Source organism: Choloepus didactylus, chromosome 3, assembly GCF_015220235.1.
Source record: "Choloepus didactylus isolate mChoDid1 chromosome 3, mChoDid1.pri, whole genome shotgun sequence".
In the NCBI taxonomy this organism is placed as follows: Eukaryota; Metazoa; Chordata; class Mammalia; order Pilosa; family Megalonychidae; genus Choloepus; species Choloepus didactylus.
Window position 1 is genome coordinate 172,986,311 of NC_051309.1, and position 21,496 is coordinate 173,007,806.

General features: G+C 41.4%; 1 protein-coding gene and 1 pseudogene across 13 annotated transcripts in view; one reads left to right on the plus strand and one right to left on the minus strand.

Annotated features, from left to right (window-relative positions):
• The first annotated feature begins 2,404 nt into the window (after positions 1-2,404).
• The window catches only part of RAPGEF2 (Rap guanine nucleotide exchange factor 2), a 300,342-nt gene continuing 281,250 nt past the window's right edge, over positions 2,405-21,496 (plus strand). For 12 of the 13 annotated variants that reach the window (XM_037830916.1, XM_037830921.1, XM_037830923.1 and 9 more), the window contains exon 1: positions 4,252-5,072. In XM_037830916.1, coding sequence (XP_037686844.1) covers positions 5,004-5,072 — 69 coding nt within the window. In that variant the 5' untranslated portion in view covers positions 4,252-5,003. Of the gene's footprint in view, positions 2,441-4,251; positions 5,073-21,496 lie in introns of those variants that run through there. The other variant, XM_037830929.1, reaches the window with a different exon arrangement.
• Positions 10,651-11,692, minus strand: LOC119529096 (annotated as a pseudogene).

Sequence of the window (21,496 nt, forward strand, 5' to 3'; positions counted from 1 at the left end):
TTGGAAAGACTGAAGCATTTTAAGTTACAAATAGAATGGCATTAAAGCCAGAACTTGAAATGTATTTCTGAACTTTCAACTCAGTGTTCTGTCTCTCTTCCTATTCCCTAATGATTTTCTAGCTAATATGATGGTGGTAGAGTCAGAACAAAGAAACTTTCATTTTATACTCACTTTTATGAAGCAGAATAATAGACTGTTTACTTTGATTATGGTTTGTTGACAGTTTGGCTTAGATGATTTGGCAGATTTGTTTCTAATTCTGTCTTCCATATTTTACCTAGCACACTGTTGGTACTCAAATGTTTACTATTAAAATAGCAATGCATACCAAGTATTAGATGCCCTACATGCTAAATGGTGATAAGCATCACTGGCATACCTAAATAAGTAGATAATACATAGTGGGAAAATTAGGTTTAATTGAAGTTAAATGATAGCTTAGAAGTCAATAGTTGAGTTAGTCATTTTGTTGGTGGACAAGACATACTATTATGCCTTACGTGAGGTCATTGGTATAGTTCAGTATCACAGTAATGCACTAGGAGAAAAAAAAGCTGATTTTGTACCTGGAATTTATAACTTTCTGACTGCGTGATCTGGGTGAAAGGTGCCCCTGTCTAGTACACATACTGTGGAGGGCTCTGCTCTAGCCCTCCAAGGGCTTCCCTCCTCCCTATCTAAGAGTTCCATGCAGGACCCTTAAAATTCCTGGCCTGCTACATCTGGGGCCTGGACTGGCCTCTTCCCCAGGCCTGATCTTGCAAGGCTTGACATTGGCCAGAGAAATGGCCAAGGTGTGGTTTTGCGATGTAGATTGAATGTGCAGCCTGGAGTGTCATTATGCATGTGAACCTTTTTGTGGTACAGATAGAGTGGAGAGGGAAGAAAAGGAGGTATGAGTTGCAGACCAGAAGCCAGTACTCTCTGCACCACCACATTCCATTTAATTTGTAGCTTTTAATATTTATCATAGGGTATATGGGTCTCTATTTGTTAGCTTGTCCCAGGCCCTTCCAAAGTTAAAGGCAGGCCTAGAACTAGGGCAAGTCACTTAGCCTATTTTAGTTTCAGTTTCCTCATCTGTAAACAGGATGCTAATAACTATCCCATTAACCTCAAAGGGTTGGGATGATGAGAATGATCTTAAAAATAACTGCCATCTATTGAGTACATACTGTGGTCCAAGCACTGTGCAAGGCACTTTGCATTTATTGTATTGGATCCTCACAAATCTTAGGGTATTTGATTTTTATACCCTTTTTATAGAAGAGGAACATGCTCAGGGAGGTTACTTTCTCTCTCAGACTTCCATCTCCCACCAGGGACACAAGTGAGATAACACATGCAAAAATTTCATACAACACTATAGTTATTAATTCATTTATCCATTCAATACATATTTGTTGTGTACCAACTAGGTGTTGGGGATACAGCAGTGAACAAGAGAAAAAAAAAAAACATTTTGGCTTCAGAAACTTACATTATAGTGGAGGGAGTGAACAATAAATGATTAAGTATAATATGTAGCATCTTAGATTGTGATAAATAAAGGAAGAGAAATAGGGCTGTGGAGATACAGAGAGGGTGACATTTGAATAAAGATATGAAGAAGGTGACAGAATAACCTTTCAGATTTTTTTTTTTTTTTTTTTGGTGGGGGTGAGGGGAGAGTAAAATAATCCCACTAGATTGGAGTTTGTCTACTGTGTTCTAGGACCATGGAGGTCAGTGTGGTAGGAGTTATAGTAGTAGGAGATGAGGTTAGAGAAAGAAAAGAGGTAGAGCATATCCACAGGTCCTTTAGGCTATGGTAAGGACTTTGGCTTTTATCTTGAGTGAGCTGGGGAGATAAGGATGGTTTTGAGCAGCATAGTGACTTGAGATGGAGTAAAAAGGATTTCTTACTGCTGCATTGAAAGAAGACTGCTGGGAAACAAGGGGAGAAAGAGGGAGATGGGGGTAAGTTGTTATTACAAAGTCCAGGCAAAAGATGGTGATGTCTTGGACCAGGATCATGGTAGTAGAGGTGGTGAGTAGAGGTTAGATTCTACATACAGTACTTTGGAGGTTGGGCTGAGAGGTTTATTGACTCTTGAGTAAGAAAGCAGTCAAGGAGGACCCCAAGGTTTTTCACCTGGGCAATGTGAAGGCTGTAGATGGCGTTAATTAGGATAGGGAAGGCTGTGGGTAAAGCTAGTTTAGGGCAGGAGATATGGAGCAGGAGATTTGCTCATGTTAATTCTGAGATGTATTTTAGACACCAGGTGGAGATGTCAGATACATATCTTTTCACTTCATTGGGTTTGAATCATTTTTTCTTTCCTCTCTCTGTCTCTGTCTTTCCCTACAGAGTTCTAATGGTGCTTATTTATGTTCCTTTGCTTTCAAGCTGTTGGTCTACTCAGCAGAGAATGTGATACGGGAGCTCAACCAAGAGGTAATGAAGAAATATGGGGAAGTAGTTTCAGCAAGAGTAATATAAAAAAGTCCATAGATGTAATATGTAAGGCAGATTCAGTTTCACAAGGTTGGGCACGAACTGTCCCTTCTCTAGGAAGGCACACGATGTTTAGTGTAACAGAGACGATTTAAGGACACTAAAATGTTTGCTGACAACCTATTCCAAGTTTAAAATAAACCAGACGTTGAAAAAGCATCCTCGAAATTTGAAAAAAGTTTGTTAGGTCACACACAAAAAATAACAATTCTCTTGTAACTGTGGTACTCATATAGAGATTAAAAAACACTAACTTGTTGGGAAGAGGCAAGCAAAAAGTAAAACCCTGGAACCAAAGCAGCAGAGTGGTCCCTGGGGCTGCGCTGGTGACTTATTCGCATTTGTGCTGACCGCACACACGGAGACCTGGCTCAAGGAGAGGGAAGGGGAGGGAGGGGGAACTGAAGCAGCAGGAGCGGTCACGTCTCAAAGGGCAAGGTTACGTTCTGTGCACCAAATGAATTCGCCTTGGAAAGCTGGGATCTGGAGAGGGAGACTTGCTCAGTCCAAGGCAAAGTCATGTCTGCCAATAAGTTTCTGATCATGTCTCAGAAGTTGCCGTCCTGGTCTCTCACGAATGACTGATCACCCCTAAATCTGTGCGTGTCTGCGTGTCTGGGGTGGTATTGAGTCTGGCGTTGAAATGGCCATCTTCCATCCCCTTATTCTCATGGTCATTTAGGTGTCTAAAGATGCGAGAGTGAGCCCAGACGGCAGAAGAACGTTTTCTCTTCAAGTTACAGATGGGCAAAATAAATCTTTCGAGGATTTATTACCACTGAAGCAACTGGGGGCCAACCTCTGGGCTCAAAATGAATGCTCAGTACGGCCCAAGAGAGCGTGCCGGACTTCTGCTCCAGGTCAACTTTCAACTCTCTTGGCCACCGCGTGGCGTCGGGAAGAGTCTGAGAGAAGAGACCCCACGCTGCCAGCTCGCCCAGGAGCGGCTGTGGAGAGAGGGGCACGGCGTGAGATAGGATAGGGGACCAGAGGGGGAGAAGGGAGCCCTGCATTCCTGGCCTGTACGCCAGGACTTGCACCGCCTCCTAGGGGCTAGGCAGCGCGCCCGGTTCTGGCCAACTCATCACGGGGCACCTGCACCCCACTGCGGCCCGAGTATCGGGTGCACCCGGTCGCAACCAAAGGTGCAGCGCAGGAGGCTGGGGCGCCGGCGACCGGCGGGCAGGCTGAGCGAGCGCGTGGAGGCGGGACCGTGCGCGTCGCGGCCGCCCCGCCCCCGGATGATGCGGCGGCCGCCGACTCGCCCCCGCCCTGTCACTCATTCCTCACCATGGTTGCCGCACAAAGCAACAAGCCCCGGAGGCCGCTTCCTCCCTGAGGAGCGGCTCGGGCGGCCCGAGAAGGCGCAGGAGGAAGAGGCGGAGGAAGAGGAGGGGAATCTCCGCTTCCCAAACACACTCTTTGAGGGGGCTGAGTGCGGCTGTCCGTTCTCGGCCCTCGGACGCCCGCCGCCGGGAGTCCGGACCTGGGCTGCGCGCGGCCCCTCACTTTCTCCTCCCCGCCCCGCGCAGTCGAAGGAACAAAGTTGCCGAGTGCGACTGGGCCGAGGGCTGCAGCCCTGCTCTGGCCGCGGCGGCGCCGGCGCCGGGACAGCCCCGCTCCGGGCGCGCTGATGGGGGCAGGCGGCGGAGCCCACGGCAGCGGCTCGAGCAGCAGAAGCGGTGGCGGCGGTGGCGCGGCGGCCCGAGGGGATGCAGCAGCAGTCGGGAGGGACGGCCGAGCCCACTAGACGGAGACCGGGAGCGGCGGTGACGGCGGCCGAGGCGATCCGGTTTCGCAGCGCCAGGACCTGAACCGGATTCACCTGGTCCTTCCGACCCGCGGCCGCGGCGCCCAAGCGCCCGAGGTTTGGGGACGCGGGAGAGCCAAGTGTTTCCCGGGGACCCTTGGGCGGCGGCGCGAGCCTCTGAGAGGAGGGGGCGACCCCCAGCGTGAGAGGGGAGAGGAGGCCCCGCCCGTCTGCAGCCCTCCCCCTCCTCATTGCTGCTTGTGCCTCCCTAAAAATAACTCAGGCCCGCTGGGGCCAGGAGGAGCCACCACCGTCCCCCGAGTGGAGCCGGGAGGCGTGTCGAGCCAGGGCCCAGAGGGAGTCGGGCGCGTCAGGAAGCCTCCCGGGTCTAGCGACAAGGAAGAAGAGGAGGAAGGGGAGTTCCCGACCGCCGCGCGCGCCTCAGGCTCCGGGCCGCAGAGACCCCTTGGCCGCGGGTCCCGGGAGCTGCGCGCTGTCGGCGGCCGTCTCGCGGCCTCGGGCTCCTGCCGCGTCTCTTGCGCGTCGGTTCCGCGCTTCGGGCCGCGGGGCCCAGCCGAGCCGACCCCCGCCGGCCCCGCGCCGGGCGTCGGCGCCGTCGCCGTCGCCACCGCGGTTTGGCTTATTAGCCTCCGGCGGGCGGGCGGAGCGCGCAGGGCGGAGGCAGCGGCAGTGCTGGGTCGGGAGGAGGCCGGCGAGGGTGCGGAGCGGCCCCCACCGGGCCCGCGGGGGGAGATGGCGTCCTACGTGGATAACAGCTTCCGCCAAGCGGTGATGAAGAACCCTGCCGAGAGGAGCCCGCAGGTGAGACCCTTCGCCCCCGGCTTGGCCGCCCTCACTTGACCACATTTGTGCCTCACAGACTGCGCCTCCCCCTACTCCCCTCCTTGGTACAGTTCGCCCGCTTATCCCACTTCTCTCATTAGGATTCCCAATTCAACGGCCTGGAAAACCCGAGTCTTTTCCTAGCCATCCTGCATTTATTTTTCCCTCTCCTCGGTATTCTCTTTCTTTTCGCTCCCTTCTGCATTACTGACCTCCCCTTACATTTGCCCAGGGGAAGAAGGAATTCTCTAATTAGTTCCCCCTCTCTACAGCGGCACTTGGTGGTGGCGCTGTTGGTGGTGGGAACTCAACCTCTGGGGGTCTCACCTCTCCTTGACATCCCTGGCTGCAGGCTCCTTCCCTCCTGGTGTTTGTGGTCCTTTTACCTTTAGAGTTCAGTGGTTTTTGGAAAAGTATGGAAGGAAACTTGTATAGTCTGCGAAAGACCAATCTATGTTGGTCCCCTAAAGTAAAACATTTGAGTTGTTTGGGTACTTACTATTTTATTATTTTAAAAACAATGTTGTTTCGCATAGAAGGAAAGAAAAAGTTGAATAGCTTAGGCTAGTGCTTTTGGTTAAAAATTGCAGACATAGCTGAAGAGCAGGCATATTCAAATACACCCCCGGGAAGGGCACCCTACAGATTCTTTCGGTGTTGCACAACCTTGTCAAAATTAGATAAGTTTGTTAACCTTTATACATTTGTTTACCTTCAGGCTTATTTTTCTTTTACTTTAAGTGGAAGAATTGCTGATGTGGTTGGACTCAGTCGTTTAAAATTGGACTAGAGAGGGGGAAATTTTATAAAGATTTGGTGGTTTTTCTTTGCTTTTAGTTGCTGAGTGGATAGTGACGCATATTCCTGAACGTTGGGATGGTGACTATAGGGGATCCTGCTGCCAACCGGTTCTCTTAAGACAGATGAGCCTTCCTGATCCTTGGGACCATCAGACATTTAGGATCTAATACTTGGAAGAATTGCTTTGCTTATTAGGTGTTGGGTGCCATCTGTTCAAATCCAAATGCTCAGTTCTCTGACATTATTTTTATTTAATGTGGGGAGAACAGAATAAAATAGAATCTTACATTGGCTGTCTTTCTTTGGACAAGCTCCAAGAATGGCACCTGGTGCTGTTTTTGATTTTTCATTTTCCCCCATGGAGTCTTCACATCTGGAGGATCAAGGATAGATTGCACATATGTACCAAACCTGTTGAAGATGTCTGTAACTTTACAAGAAAATTCATTTCACACTCTCGCCAGAAAGTTCCTCTCCTACAGGACTGTTTTATCGCAACAAGGAATGTCCTGCTTTGATTTTGTCCTTGGGCTTCTCATCACTGCTCATGTATCCGTTTTAAAATTGTCAGTTGCACCAGTCTTCTGTGTTTGTAAATGCTTGTTCCCAGTCACAGTTTGATGGAAAAGCAAATTTCAGTGAGATAGTTCAGTTCCTTTCAAGAATACTGTTTGAAATGCAAGTGAAGTCACACATGCTGAGAATATTACAGCCTAGGAAGATGAGTCAGAAAATGATGCCAAAGGTCTTTAGCGGACTTAGTGGGGAGGAAGTGGTGTCTTTGGTTGATTAGTTAGGAGAATAGCAATGACTCCAAACCTACTATCGGTAGAGGGTGGGTCACCAAACACATCTGGAAGTGACAAAACCTCCACTGTGACAGCATGAGAACTGTGCCAAATAAATGAACTGTTAAACTTTCCTGTTCCCTTGCCAGTGGTGTAGAGTAAAAACTCACCTAGTACAGAACTTAGCATTAGTCAGAAGTGTGTGGACCGTTCATCAGAGCATGTAGGCTTCATTGACAGTGTGAAAGCAGTACATCCCTACAAAACATTTTGAACAGTTTAAGTCTTAGCCTTAACTTTGATATTCACTTGGTTATTATTAATGCAATCCCCCATGTTTATTTATTGTTTTAAAAGAAAAGTAGTTGGAAATGTGATGTTTTCCATTTTTACCTAGCTTGTCAATAATAGTTGGTCTTCTAAAAGGTTGAAATTTACTCAGATAAAATTAGAAAATATTTTGGAAGAAGGTGCTTTTTATGATTGTATTGTTAATGCTGGGCTGGAAGTTTTCTGTACAATCTTTTTCTTATGAGTGCTTGAGAGTTAGTATGTAATATAAGAAAAGCAAATTTATTTAAGTTTGACATCATGAACAGAAGGTCATTAATTAGCAAAGTTTTGTGTTTCTGTTTTTCAGGATAGATTTGTTAAAGGAGTTTGTCTGGTTCTATTACAGGTGAGAGAGAGGTGCTTTAAAGGAAAAGAATAGAGGAACATATATAAATACTTTTGTTTAATTCAGTTTCTTTTCTTTAATCCTGATAGTCCAACTTCTCTCTCAAATTCTGAGAAGACAGAGTTTTGTATTTAGGTCAATCAGTTGCCTAGAAGTAATCGTGATGTCACCAGTGTAACCTAAGAAGATGGCTAGAAGAGAATCTGGATCAAGGAGAGCCCCAGTATAAAAACAGGGACTTTGATAATTAGGCAGCTTTTTATGTCCACCTGAAAAATGTGAAGCCTAAACACATTCTGTGTAGGCATGACATTAAAGAGGGGGCATGATAAGGAGAAATAAAATGATTGTCACCAGAATTTTTAGCCGAATCATGCATATTCAGATTTTTCAAGGGCTTGTCATTATTCTGAGGCTAGAAAAAAAGTCTTTAATCCAACATGTGTCCCATATTGTGTATTTGGAAACCTGGCTAAGTTCTAGTCAGTGGGGCACTGTATTCTAAATAACAAACCTCCTGAAAATAATGAACACTTAATGTTACAGTGATATTTTTCAGTGTACCTCTGTTGAAAAACAGGACTCTTAAGTAATTGCTTTATTAAGCTATTTGGGTTTATGTTTTTAATCGCTTAAATGGGAAACTTGGTCAGCAAAGCAATTTGGTGAAATAAAAGATGTAAATAAATTACAAACAGCTTTATCCTCCAAGGCTTTATACAGTAAAATGAGGTTTTTGAACCATTTTATTAACTTGTTGCGTTCAGACCTTTTGAAATTGCTTCTGTAGAGAGTGTTAGAATGTGTAATGTTTTTGGTTTTTCAGGTGAAATGCCTATTGCAGAATTGCTCCCCTCTACTCTAAAAATCTAATTTAATGTGTTTTTAGCTAATTGTAAAAATTACTTCTTATAATATTGCATGTGTAAATCAACCCTCACTCCATTCCCTCCAAGTTAATAATCTTACTTTGCCTTTCACTTTTGAAAATGTCTTTTGGCTGTTGGACCTTTTAATTGAGTTGCTGACTCAGGAATTTGCCAGCTGTGAGTTCATAACAGAGACTCAATTCTTAATTTTTTGCCGAGTCAGTCATAGGATATGTGTTCTATCATAGCGAGAGGCCTGAAAAAAAAATACCTTTCCGCCAGAGAACTTTAGTAGACTCTGCATGAAAGAGTTTCTCTGGCAGATATTTAACTCGCAAGTCTAGGTGAAGAATTATATCTATTTCAGTCATATTTTCCATTTGAGTTTCTTTTTTACCATGTTTGTGAGCAGACTCATATTTTCATTTGAGAACTAATACTATAGCTCATTTTAGACTCTAATCCAAATATTTTTTTCTTCAGTAGTTTATGTTCATAAAACACAACTAAACTATCTTGTATATTTGGAAAGCATATCTTATGTAGAAGTAAGATTATTTGGCCACAAACATATAGCTTTAATAATAATGATATTTGAGTTTGTGGGTTAAAAAGTGCTCATTTATAACGGAAATATTAATTTCAAACTGTATTAGCATATGACTGAATAAGTGAGGACTTCAGTTTATGGTAAAATTATTAATTTTCTTTTGCAATATTGATGGAAGCTTCCTTGCCTTCAAATAACCTTTTAAACATTTAGTAATTCACAGTACTGTAATTAGCTTTGCATATCTTGGCTAAGGTTCAAAATGATCTCTCCAGCTGCTGTGCTGTATGTGTAGATACTGGTTTAATGCAGTCATTCTCTAACCCTGGTTTCACAGAGTAATTAAAAAAAAAAAAAAAGGAAAAGGACTACCTGATTGCCAGTTTTTGCTTTTCTTTTTTCCTTAAGAAAGGACATAAACATGAAAACAAACAAACAAACAAAAACCAGTTATCACTTCCTATCATTTTGTTAACTGTCTTGCCATAAAATACGGAAAGGAGAATGTGCTATCAGCTATCACTCCAAAGCTCAGTTCTTGAAATAGAATACTCTTTGCTTCATAAGAAAATTTTTTTTTTGTTTTACTGTGGGCCTGAAAAACCTTTACTCAGGATTTAGGGAAATTTAAATTGATCACAGTAGGGTCTGTCTTTGGTAATACTTGAAATTAAAGTCACACAAAGTAATCTTGGGAAATGCCTCAGATATAAAATAAATATCTGAAATGAAGGTATGATAATCTTTTAGAAACAAAGACTCAACTTCTGCTTGACTCATTTGAAAACTTATTTTGGAAAGTTTATTACTTACTTTGTAAGTTTTATAAGTAGTGAAAAGGAATTCTAATTACCTGAAGTAACTTTGATCTAAAATAAGTAAAAAGATACAGAAATATGGAAACTGGTGATAGTCAATGGTTTATGACTGTCATAAACTATTTTATGATTTATGGGATTTTCCCTCTTTTCACCCCATTTTTTGGTTAATCTTCACTGAACAGTTTCCTCATCTGTAGAATGGGGATGGTAACTTCCTGAGGTGGTGTTCTGGTTTGCTAATGCTGCCAGAATGCAAAACACCAGAAACGGATTGACTTTTATAAAAGGGGGTTTATTTGGTTACACACTTACAGTCTTAAGGCCATAAAGTGTCCAAGGTAACGCATCAGCCTTCACTGGAGGATGGCCAGTGGCATCCGGAAAACCTCTGTTAGCTGGGAAGGCACGTGGCTGATGTCTGCTCCAGAGTTCTGGTTTCAAAATGACTTTCTCCCAGGATGTTCCTCTCTAGGCTTCAATTCCTCAAAAATGTTACTCTTACTTGCCTTTGGGGCATTTATCCTTTCTTAGCAAGCTCACTCCTTCTGAGTTTATATAGTGCTCTAGTAAACTAATCAAAGCCCATGCGGAATGGGCGGGGCTACACCTCCATGGAAACAACCTAATCAACACTAATATGTCTGCCCCCACAAGATTGCATCAAAGAACATGGCTTTTTCTGGGGGACATAATATATACAAACCGGTACAGGTGGTTTTATGGATTAAGTGAAAAAGTACACCAACTATTTAGTGCAGAACCTAGTGATAGTTCTTATTGTAGCACATTCTAACTAAATACCTGTTATTTACCTGGTCCTGGGAATTCAAAGATGAAATGAGACCATCAGCTTCTCAAGTAACTAACCAATCTACTGAATCCTATAAATAGAAGGTGATTCATTAGTGGCAACGCTGAGGAGGAAGTAGGCTTTATATATAAATTCACAACCAGGGCTTTATTACTTTCATTAGAGCTAAACAGGCACATCCGGGGTCAGGATACTGAAGGGAGGAGGAAGTAAGATAGTTCCTGGGCTGGTAATGAACCTAGAAAGGTTGTTGGTGAGAGGAAAATAGGTCAGAGGGACCAGACATGGTGGGGCAATGATTACGGACCCCAGGCAATGGTGGGAAGGGAAGTTGTTCCTCCTGGGTGCCCCAGGAGATATAGTAGGGTGACCACATGGTACCATCAGTGAGCTCCTACACAACTTCCCTGGACCTGTCCATCTCATCGAAGTTCTTGAAGACGTTTTCCTTGTGGAACTACTCAAGGAAGGCCTGTTGATTCTGTAGCTTGTAATATTGCTGGCAGTAGCTTTCAGAACCCAAGGAGAAGCTGGTGTGGTTGGCTATCCATGAGCCCACTGACGTGGTGGGCTAAGGACAGATAGGGGGGCTTCTGCAACAGGGCCACATGGATGCTGCCTGGGCCCCAGGGGTTGAAGTTGACCAAATTCCATTCCCAGATTCTCTGCAGGCTCTTGGGGACCTGTGTAGGGTCCACCTCTTCCTGGATGATGTTGAGGATGACAGTGTAGCAGTGGTTGGTCTGGTGATCTCAGTCTGTGGAAACAATCCCATTCTTAGGCTGCAGCAGCCACCTCTTGATATCCAGGAATGTGGTCTTCCTCACGTTGGCCACTGACTGGTCTGTAGTAAGGGGGATGTAGCTGGTCGTAAGGAAGTGGAGCTGCAGCATGGGGATGAGCCAGCTATGAGGCTGATGAGTTGTTCATGTAGCTGGGGTAGTGCAGGGTCGTTGTGCCAGCTGACATGATGGTGTGCATCAGCTGGTTGATCTGGGATGAGGATGGGTTCTGGATATGCAGGTGGTCTGGCGATCCAATTCAGGGCCATACTGTCCAGCATCACTTCGCAGTCTGTGTTCTGGGTCAGCGTCTTGAGCATGAGCTGAGTTGTAGGGCTGCACCACCACGTCACTCATCTTGACCTGATTGGGAGAGACTGAGTACGTCTACACCAGCTTCTTGGGGTACCTGTCATTCAGCTTCTCTGGGAAGTAGGGGAGTAGGAATTTACTTACCTGTGGACTAGGTGATATGAAGAATATTCCATACTGAGCCATTATCACATGAATAGCACATACAGTTCCAAGAAAACATGAGTAGACCTTTGTTCATTGTGTTTGGAGCCAAGAATGAAGGATTCTGCTTAGATGTAGAAGCATGTAGTTTGGAAGGAAGTGAGAGGAGACCTAGAGTTCTGTTAACGGCTGTGTCCATTTTCGAGGTTTGAGATGGTTGGGAGCCTGAGTTACATGGTAGGTAGATGGATTAGAAATATTGCAGGGTGAGAATCTGCTGGACAGCATGGGTGAATATGTGCACAATAATATCAACCACTCATTGTATCAAACTATGCTGGTATTCTGCCGGTACAGCGTAATCATGGCAAATGATGATGATGGACCTTTCCTAACTGATAGGAAATAAAAAAATCCAAGTTGAATATAATTTTTTTGATATTCAAAATTTTTTTTCACTTATATTCTTTTTCCTTAAACTTTGATATGTTCTACTAAGTGTACATTCTGGTATCTGATGTGGATTATCTAATTTATATACTTACTCTGAATGTATTATTTCTTAATCTGTAATGAAACATTCCATCCTTTGGATGAGTTGAACTGAATTTGAGCAGGCAAAAATAAATGTATTTATATAAAAACTCACAATTCACTTGTGATGGCACAATGCAGTGATTGTAGTGAGTCTTTGAGAACAGTTCCTTGCTGTCTTACACCTTTTTTGTTCAGATGGATTAACTGATATTGGTAAGTTAGGAGAAACAATTTGTAATATATGACTGGCTCTTTGTAGCTTTGTCAGAGTATATGTGGTTAGTAAAAATAAGTCCAGTGGTAATAATGCCAGTCTTTGTGGGGAGAAAACTCAGCTGATTGCCATATATATGTATTTAATTTTAAATCCAGTTTTATTGAGATATATTCACATACCTTGCAGTTATCTGTGGTGTACAATCAGCTGTTCATAGTACCATCATATAGTTGTGGATGTCATATTATTTTGACTGTTAGGATTTTTATCTTTTGAGGGGAAAAAAACCCCTCTGGTCTTGCCTGCAATTAATTACTTACTACTTAACAAAACTTTGTGAAGTATGTTTCTTGATGTATCCAGGTGTTTCCTTTTCTCTTTCAGTCTGTGAAAGATGTACATTTGGTGGTTATGGGGGAGGGGTAGTTTTTGTTGAGGGGAAAGTCCTTGCGTTTAAATTCTCCTTGCTCTACCATTTCTGTGCCTTTTAGATTCATTATTCAGAGAAAGAGTTTTGGAGGAGGTGTTATCAGTGACTTGAAAGGGAACTTTGTTTTGTCATTGGAGCTAAAACCTTTTCCCTGTTTCGATATAATGTATCATGACTTGCCCTCTCCCCCAAGTTGAAAATCATAGATTGTGGAGGTTTAGGATTTCTTAAATATTTAATACAAGCTAAATGAATTGAAATTAAAATTTATGTTTTGCGCCTATTAACTACTGGCTTCTATTAACCATGTAGTTCATAAACCAGCACTCACCATGACATCTGGCTCTTGCCACGTTTCAGTTTTCTAGCCCATGGTATTTTTTCCAATCTGACATAAAAGGAAATAAAGGAAAAGAGACCCTGAAAAAGAATTAGCCATTAGCTGGTCACTAGAGGAGGCCTGAGAGAAACTTTCCCAGAATCAGGGGATCTAAGAGGTTGGGGCAACATGATGTTTTGAGTATTCACTCTACAGTTAATCTACATGCCCCCCCCCTTTTTTAATTAAACCTTTTAGTATGAGATAATTGTAGGTTTTCTTGCAGTTGTTAGAAATAATGCAGAGAGACCCTGTGTATCCTTTACCAGTTTCTTTAACTGGTAACATTTTGCAAATCTACAGCACATTTTTACAAACTGGGTTATTGACATTTGATACAGTCAAGATACAGGATATTTCCGTCAGCAAACGGATCCCCCCTACCTCTAACAACTACTATTGTCTTCTCCATTTCTATAATTTTGTCATTTCAAGAATGTTATCTAAATGGAATAATACAGTAATTGACCCTTTGGGATTGGCTTTTTTCACTCAAATAAAAGAATAACCTGAAACTATTTATTCATCTTTACTCATGCCTGGATTTTGTAGATATTCACAAGATACAGTGTATTTTACCAGTTTTGAATGTTTCATGATCCTGAATTTGGCTAAATTAGAGTATTTAATAGAAGAAAAAACATGTAGTAAATTGACTATTCCATGTACATTAAGCAGAATAGAAAGAATTTGTGGTAGTAGCTTAAGGAAGTCAAATCTATGCAAAATTTAAATTTTTGGTTTTTTTTCCTCCCTTTTTGTGAACTTAAGAATCCTTAAATTATTCCTTTTAGTATGCATGAGGGGGTGGAAAGAAGGGAACAACAAGGAAACATCAAGGGTATATTTAAAAAGTCTAGGTAGAGGCACTGTTTTAGCTACGGATGATATTATCTAAGCTGAGTGTTTTAAATACTTGAATTTAGACTTTTCTATTAGGATCGAAAAAGGGGGAAAAAGTTTCCTTTAAAATTATGTGAAAGTAGAAATAGCCTCAGATCTTCCCCTGACTCATATCTACGCCTTTGCATTTCAGTTACAAGGCTATTTTCCCTGTATTCTGAACTAACCAACCACCGTTCCTTCTTGTGTGTGCATGTATGTGTGTAGGGAGGGATGGTGATGGGAAATACTGGAGCATCCATGCTGTTTTTCTCTACTAGGTACTTTTTCTATTAATGAAATTGGTGCATGAAGATTGGATTAGAAATGTGGGCTCTAATATTTGAAATAATCACAAGTAAAATATAAGCAGGAGGGTATTTACTGTTTTCAATAATACAGAAACTATTTTCTATATTTTAAGAAATTTATTTTCTGTAGATGTTTTTTTTTTTTTTTTTTTTTAAATCATCATTTTATTGAGATATATTCACATACCACGCAGTCATACAAAACAAATTGTACTTTCGATTGTTTACAGTACCATTACATAGTTGTACATTCATCACCTAAATCAATCCCTGACACCTTCATTAGCACACACACAAAAATAACAAGAATAATAATTAGAGTGAAAAAGAGCAATTGAAGTAAAAAAGAACACTGGGTACCTTTGTCTGTCTGTTTCCCTCCCCTACTTTTCTACACATCCATCCATAAACTAGACAAAGTGGTGTTTGGTCCTTATGGCTTTCCCAATCCCATTGTCACCCCTCATAAGCTACATTTTTATACAACTGTCTTCGAGATTCATGGGTTCTGGGTTGTAGTTTGATAGTTTCAGGTATCCACCACCAGCTACCCCAATTCTTTAGAACCTAAAAAGGGTTGTCTAAAGTGTGCATAAGAGTGCCCACCAGAGTGACCTCTCGGCTCCTTTTGGAATCTCTCTGCCACTGAAGCTTATTTCATTTCCTTTCACATCCCCCTTTTGGTCAAGAAGATGTTCTCCGTCCCACGGTGCCAGGTCTACATTCCTCCCTGGGAGTCATATTCCACGTTGCCAGGGAGATTCACTTCCCTGGGTGTCTGATCCCACGTAGGGGGGAGGGCAGTGATTTCACCTTTCAAGTTGGCTTAGCCAGAGAGAGAGGGCCACATCTGAGCAACAAAGAGGCATTCAGGAGGAGACTCTTAGGCACAAATACAGGGAGGCCTAGCCTCTCCTTTGCAGCAACCGTCTTCCCAAGGGTAAAACTTATGGTAGAGGGCTCAACCCATCAAACCACCAGTCCCCTATGTCTGTGGTCATGTTAGCCACCATGGAGGTGGGGTAGGCGAATACCCCTGCATTCTCCACAGGCTCCTCAAGGGGGCACTACATCTTTTTTTTTTTTTTTTTTCCCCTTGTTTGTCTTTTTTTTTTTTTTTTTTTTTTTTTTTTTTTTTTAACTTTCCCTTCTTTTTTCAAATCACCTGTATGAAAAAAAAAGTTAAAAAGAAAACAAACATACAATAAAAGAGCATTTCAAAGAGACCATAGCAAGGGAGTAAGGAAAAGACAACTAACCTAAGATAACTGCTTAACTTCCAACATGTTCCTACTTTACCCCAAGAAAGTTACATAATATAGCAACATTTCAGTGAACTTGTTCCTACTACAACCATCAGAAATTAACAGACCATAGTCATTTCTGGGCATCCCCAGAACGTTAAATAGCTTATCTGCTCTTCCTGGATTATTGTTCCCCCTTCCTTAATTGCTCTCTACTGCTAGTTCCCCTACATTCTACATTATAAACCATTTGTTTTACATTTTTCAAAGTTCACATTAGTGGTAGCATATAATATTTCTCTTTTTGTGCCTGGCTTATTTCGCTCAGCATTATGTCTTCAAGGTTCATCCATGTTGTCATATGTTTCACCAGATCGTTCCTTCTTACTGCCGCGTAGTATTCCATCGTGTGTATATACCACATTTTATTTATCCACTCATCTGTTGAAGGACATTTGGGTTGTTTCCATCTCTTGGCAATTGTGAATAATGCTGCTATGAACATTGGCGTGCAGATATCTGTTCGTGTCACTGCTTTCCGATCTTCCGGGTATATACCGAGGAGTGCAATCGCTGGATCGAATGGTAGCTCTATATCTAGTTTTCTTTTCTTTTTTTTTTTTTTTAAATCATCATTTTATTGAGATATATTCACATACCACGCAGTCATACAAAACAAATTGTACTTTCGATTGTTTACAGTACCATTACATAGTTGTACATTCATCACCTAAATCAATCCCTGACACCTTCATTAGCACACACACAAAAATAACAAGAATAATAATTAGAGTGAAAAAGAGCAATTGAAGTAAAAAAGAACACTGGGTACCTTTGTCTGTCTGTTTCCCTCCCCTACTTTTCTACACATCCATCCATAAACTAGACAAAGTGGTGTTTGGTCCTTATGGCTTTCCCAATCCCATTGTCACCCCTCATAAGCTACATTTTTATACAACTGTCTTCGAGATTCATGGGTTCTGGGTTGTAGTTTGATAGTTTCAGGTATCCACCACCAGCTACCCCAATTCTTTAGAACCTAAAAAGGGTTGTCTAAAGTGTGCATAAGAGTGCCCACCAGAGTGACCTCTCGGCTCCTTTTGGAATCTCTCTGCCACTGAAGCTTATTTCATTTCCTTTCACATCCCCCTTTTGGTCAAGAAGATGTTCTCCGTCCCACGGTGCCAGGTCTACATTCCTCCCTGGGAGTCATATTCCACGTTGCCAGGGAGATTCACTTCCCTGGGTGTCTGATCCCACGTAGGGGGGAGGGCAGTGATTTCACCTTTCAAGTTGGCTTAGCCAGAGAGAGAGGGCCACATCCGAGCAACAAAGAGGCATTCAGGAGGAGACTCTTAGGCACAAATACAGGGAGGCCTAGCCTCTCCTTTGCAGCAACCGTCTTCCCAAGGGTAAAACTTATGATAGAGGGCTCAACCCATCAAACCACCAGTCCCCTATGTCTGTGGTCATGTTAGCAACCATGGAGGTGGGGTAGGCGAATACCCCTGCATTCTCCACAGGCTCCTCAAGGGGGCACTACATCTTTTTTTTTTTTTTTTTTTCCCCTTGTTTTTCTTTTTTTCTTTTTTTTTTTTTTTTTTTTTTTTAACTTTCCCTTCTTTTTTCAAATCACCTGTATGAAAAAAAAAGTTAAAAAGAAAACAAACATACAATAAAAGAGCATTTCAAAGAGACCATAGCAAGGGAGTAAGAAAAAGACAACTAACCTAAGATAACTGCTTAACTTCCAACATGTTCCTACTTTACCCCAAGAAAGTTACCTAATATAGCAACATTTCAGTGAACTTGTTCCTACTACAACCATCAGAAATTAACAGACCTTAGTCATTTCTGGGCATCCCCAGAACGTTAAATAGCTTATCTGTTCTTCCTGGATTATTGTTCCCCCTTCCTTAATTGCTCTCTACTGCTAGTTCCCCTACATTCTACATTATAAACCATTTGTTTTACATTTTTCAAAGTTCACATTAGTGGTAGCATATAATATTTCTCTTTTTGTGCCTGGCTTATTTCGCTCAGCATTATGTCTTCAAGGTTCATCCATGTTGTCATATGTTTCACCAGATCGTTCCTTCTTACTGCCGCGTAGTATTCCATCGTGTGTATATACCACATTTTATTTATCCACTCATCTGTTGAAGGACATTTGGGTTGTTTCCATCTCTTGGCAATTGTGAATAATGCTGCTATGAACATTGGCGTGCAGATATCTGTTCGTGTCACTGCTTTCCGATCTTCCGGGTATATACCGAGGAGTGCAATCGCTGGATCGAATGGTAGCTCTATCTCTAGTTTTCTAAGGAACTGCCAGACTGACTTCCAGAGTGGCTGAACCATTATACAGTCCCACCAACAATGAATAAGAGTTCCAATTTCTCCACATCCCCTCCAGCATTTGTAGTTTCCTGTTTGTTTAATGGCAGCCATTCTAACCGGTGTTAGATGGTATCTCATTGTGGTCTTAATTTGCATCTCTCTAATAGCTAGTGAAGCTGAACATTTTTTCATGTGTTTCTTGGTCATTTGTATTTCCTCTTCAGAGAACTGTCTTTTCATATCTTTTGCCCATTTTATAATTGGGCTGTCTGTACTATTGTCATTGAGTTGTAGGATTTCTTTGTATATGCAAGATATCAGTCTTTTGTCAGATACATGGTTTCCAAAAATTTTTTCCCATTGAGTTGGCTGCCTCTTTACCTTTTTGAGAAATTCCTTTGAGGTGCAGAAACTTCTAAGCTTGAGGAGTTCCCATTTATCTATTTTCTCTTTTGTTGCTTGTGCTTTGGGTGTAAAGTCTAGGAAGTGGCCTCCTAATACAAGGTCTTGAAGATGTTTTCCTACATTATCTTCTAGGAGTTTTATGGTACTTTCTTTTATATTGAGATCTTTGGTCCATTTTGAGTTAATTTTTGTGTAGGGGGTGAGGTAGGGGTCCTCTTTCATTCTTTTGGATATGGATATCCAACTCTCCCAGCCCCATTTGTTGAAAAGACCATTATGGCTCAGTTCGGTGACTTTGGGGGCCTTATCAAAGATCAGTCGGCCATAGATCTGAGGGTCTATCTCTGAATTCTCAATTCGATTCCATTGATCTATATGTCTATCTTTGTGCCAGTACCATGCTGTCTTGGCAACTGTGGCTTTATAATAAGCTTCAAAGTCAGGGAGTGTAAGTCCTCCCACTTCGTTTTTCTTTTTTAGAGTGTCTTTAGCAATTCGAGGCATCTTCCCTTTCCAAATAAATTTGATAACTAGCTTTTCCAAGTCTGCAAAGTAGGTTGTTGGAATTTTGATTGGGATTGCATTGAATCTGTAGATGAGTTTGGGTAGAATTGACATCTTAATGACATTTAGCCTTCCTATCCATGAACATGGAATATTTTTCCATCTTTTAAGGTCCCCTTCTATTTCTTTTAGTAGAGTTATGTAGTTTTCTTTGTATAGGTCTTTTACATCTTTGGTTAAGTTTATTCCTAGGTACTTGATTTTTTTAGTTGCTATTGAAAATGGTATCTTTTTCTTGAGTGTCTCTTCAGTTTGTTCATTTCTAGCATATAGAAACATTACTGACTTATGTGCATTAATCTTGTATCCCGCTACTTTGCTAAATTTGTTTATTAGCTCTAGTAGGTGTATCGTTGATTTCTCAGGGTTTTCTAGATATAAGATCATATCATCTGCAAACAATGACAGTTTTACTTCTTCTTTTCCAATTTGGATGCCTTTTATTTCTTTGTCTTGCCGGATTGCCCTGGCTAGCACTTCCAGCACAATGTTGAATAACAGTGGTGACAGCGGGCATCCTTGTCTTGTTCCTGATCTTAGAGGGAAGGCTTTCAGTCTCTCACCATTGAGTACTATGCTGGCTGTGGGTTTTTCATATATGCTCTTTATCATGTTGAGGAAGTTTCCTTCAATTCCTACCTTTTGAAGTGTTTTTATCAAAAAGGGATGTTGGATTTTGTCAAATGCTTTTTCAGCATCTATTGAGATGATCAATTGATTTTTCCCTTTCGAGTTTTTAATGTGTTGTAATACATTGATTGTTTTTCTGATGTTGAACCATCCTTGCATGCCTGGAATGAACCCCACTTGGTCATGGTGTATGATTTTTTTAATGTGTCTTTGGATTCGATTTGCAAGTATTTTGTTGAGGATTTTTGCATCTATATTCATTAGGGAGATTGGCCGGTAGTTTTCCTTTTTTGTAGCATCTTTGCCTGGTTTTGGTATTAGATTGATGTTAGCTTCATAAAATGAGTTAGGTAGTGTTCCATTTTTTTCAATGTTTTGAAAGAGTTTGAGTAAGATTGGTGTCAGTTCTTTCTGGAAAGTTTGGTAGAATTCCCCTGTGAAGCCATCTGGCCCTGGGCATTTATTTGTGGGAAGATTTTTGATGACTGATTGGATCTCTTTGCTTGTGATGGGTTGGTTGAGGTCTTCTATTTCTTCTCTGGTCAGTCTAGGTTGTTCATATGTTTCCAGGAAATTGTCCATTTCTTCTACATTATCCAGTTTGTTGCCATACAGTTGTTCATAATATCCTCTTATAATTTTTTTAATTTCTTCAGGATCTCCAGTTATGTCACCTTTTTCATTCATTATTTTGTTTATATGGGTCTTCTCTCTTTTTGATTTTGTCAGTCTAGCTAGGGGCTTGTCAATCTTGTTGATCTTCTCAAAGAACCAACTTTTGGTGATATTTATCCTTTCTATTGTTTTTTTGTTCTCTATGTCATTTATTTCTGCTTTAATCCTTGTTATTTCTTTTCTTGTACTTGGTTTAGGATTGGTTTGCTGTTCATTTTCTAGCTTCTTCAGTTGATCCATTAGTTCTTTGATTTTGGCTCTTTCTTCCTTTTTAATATATGCGTTTAGTGCTATAAATTTCCCCCTTAGCACTGCTTTTGCTGCATCCCATAGGTTTTGGTATGTTGTGTTCTCATTTTCATTCGTCTCTATATATTTAGCAATTTCTCTTGCTATTTCTTCTTTAACCCACTGATTGTTTAGGAGTGTGTTGTTTAACCTCCAGGTATTTGTGAATTTTCTAAGTCTCTGATGGTTATTGACTTCTAATTGTATTCCATTGTGGTCAGAGAATGTGCTTTGAATGATTTCAATCTTTTTAAATTTATTGAGGCTTGTTTTATGTCCCAGCATATGATCTATTCTGGAGAAAGTTCCGTGAGCACTAGAAAAGTATGTGTATCCTGGTGATTTGGGATGTAATGTCCTGTAGATGTCTGTTAAATCTAATTCATTTATCAGATTGTTTAGGTTTTCAATTTCCTTATTGGTCTTCTGTCTGGTTGATCTATCTATAGGAGAGAGTGATGTGTTGAAGTCTCCCACAATTATTGTGGAAACATCAATTGCTTCCTTTAGTTTTGCCAATGTTTCTCTCATGTATTTTGTGGCACCTTGATTGGGTGCATAGACATTTACGATTGTTATTTCTTCTTGCTGAATTGCCCCTTTTATTAGTATGTAGTGGCCTTCTTTGTCTCTCAAAACATCCCTGCATTTGAAGTCTATTTTATCTGAGATTAATATTGCTACACCTGCTTTCTTTTGGCTGTAGCTTGCATGAAATATTTTTTTCCATCCTTTCACTTTCAATTTCTTTGTGTCCCTGTGTCTAAGATGAGTCTCTTGTATGCAACATATTGATGGTTCATTTTTTTTGATCCATTCTGCGAATCTATATCTTTTAATTGGGGAGTTTAATCCATTTACATTCAACGTTAAAACCGTGAAGGCATTTCTTGAATCGGCCATCTTATCCTTTGGATTATGTTTGCCATATTTTTCCCTCTCTC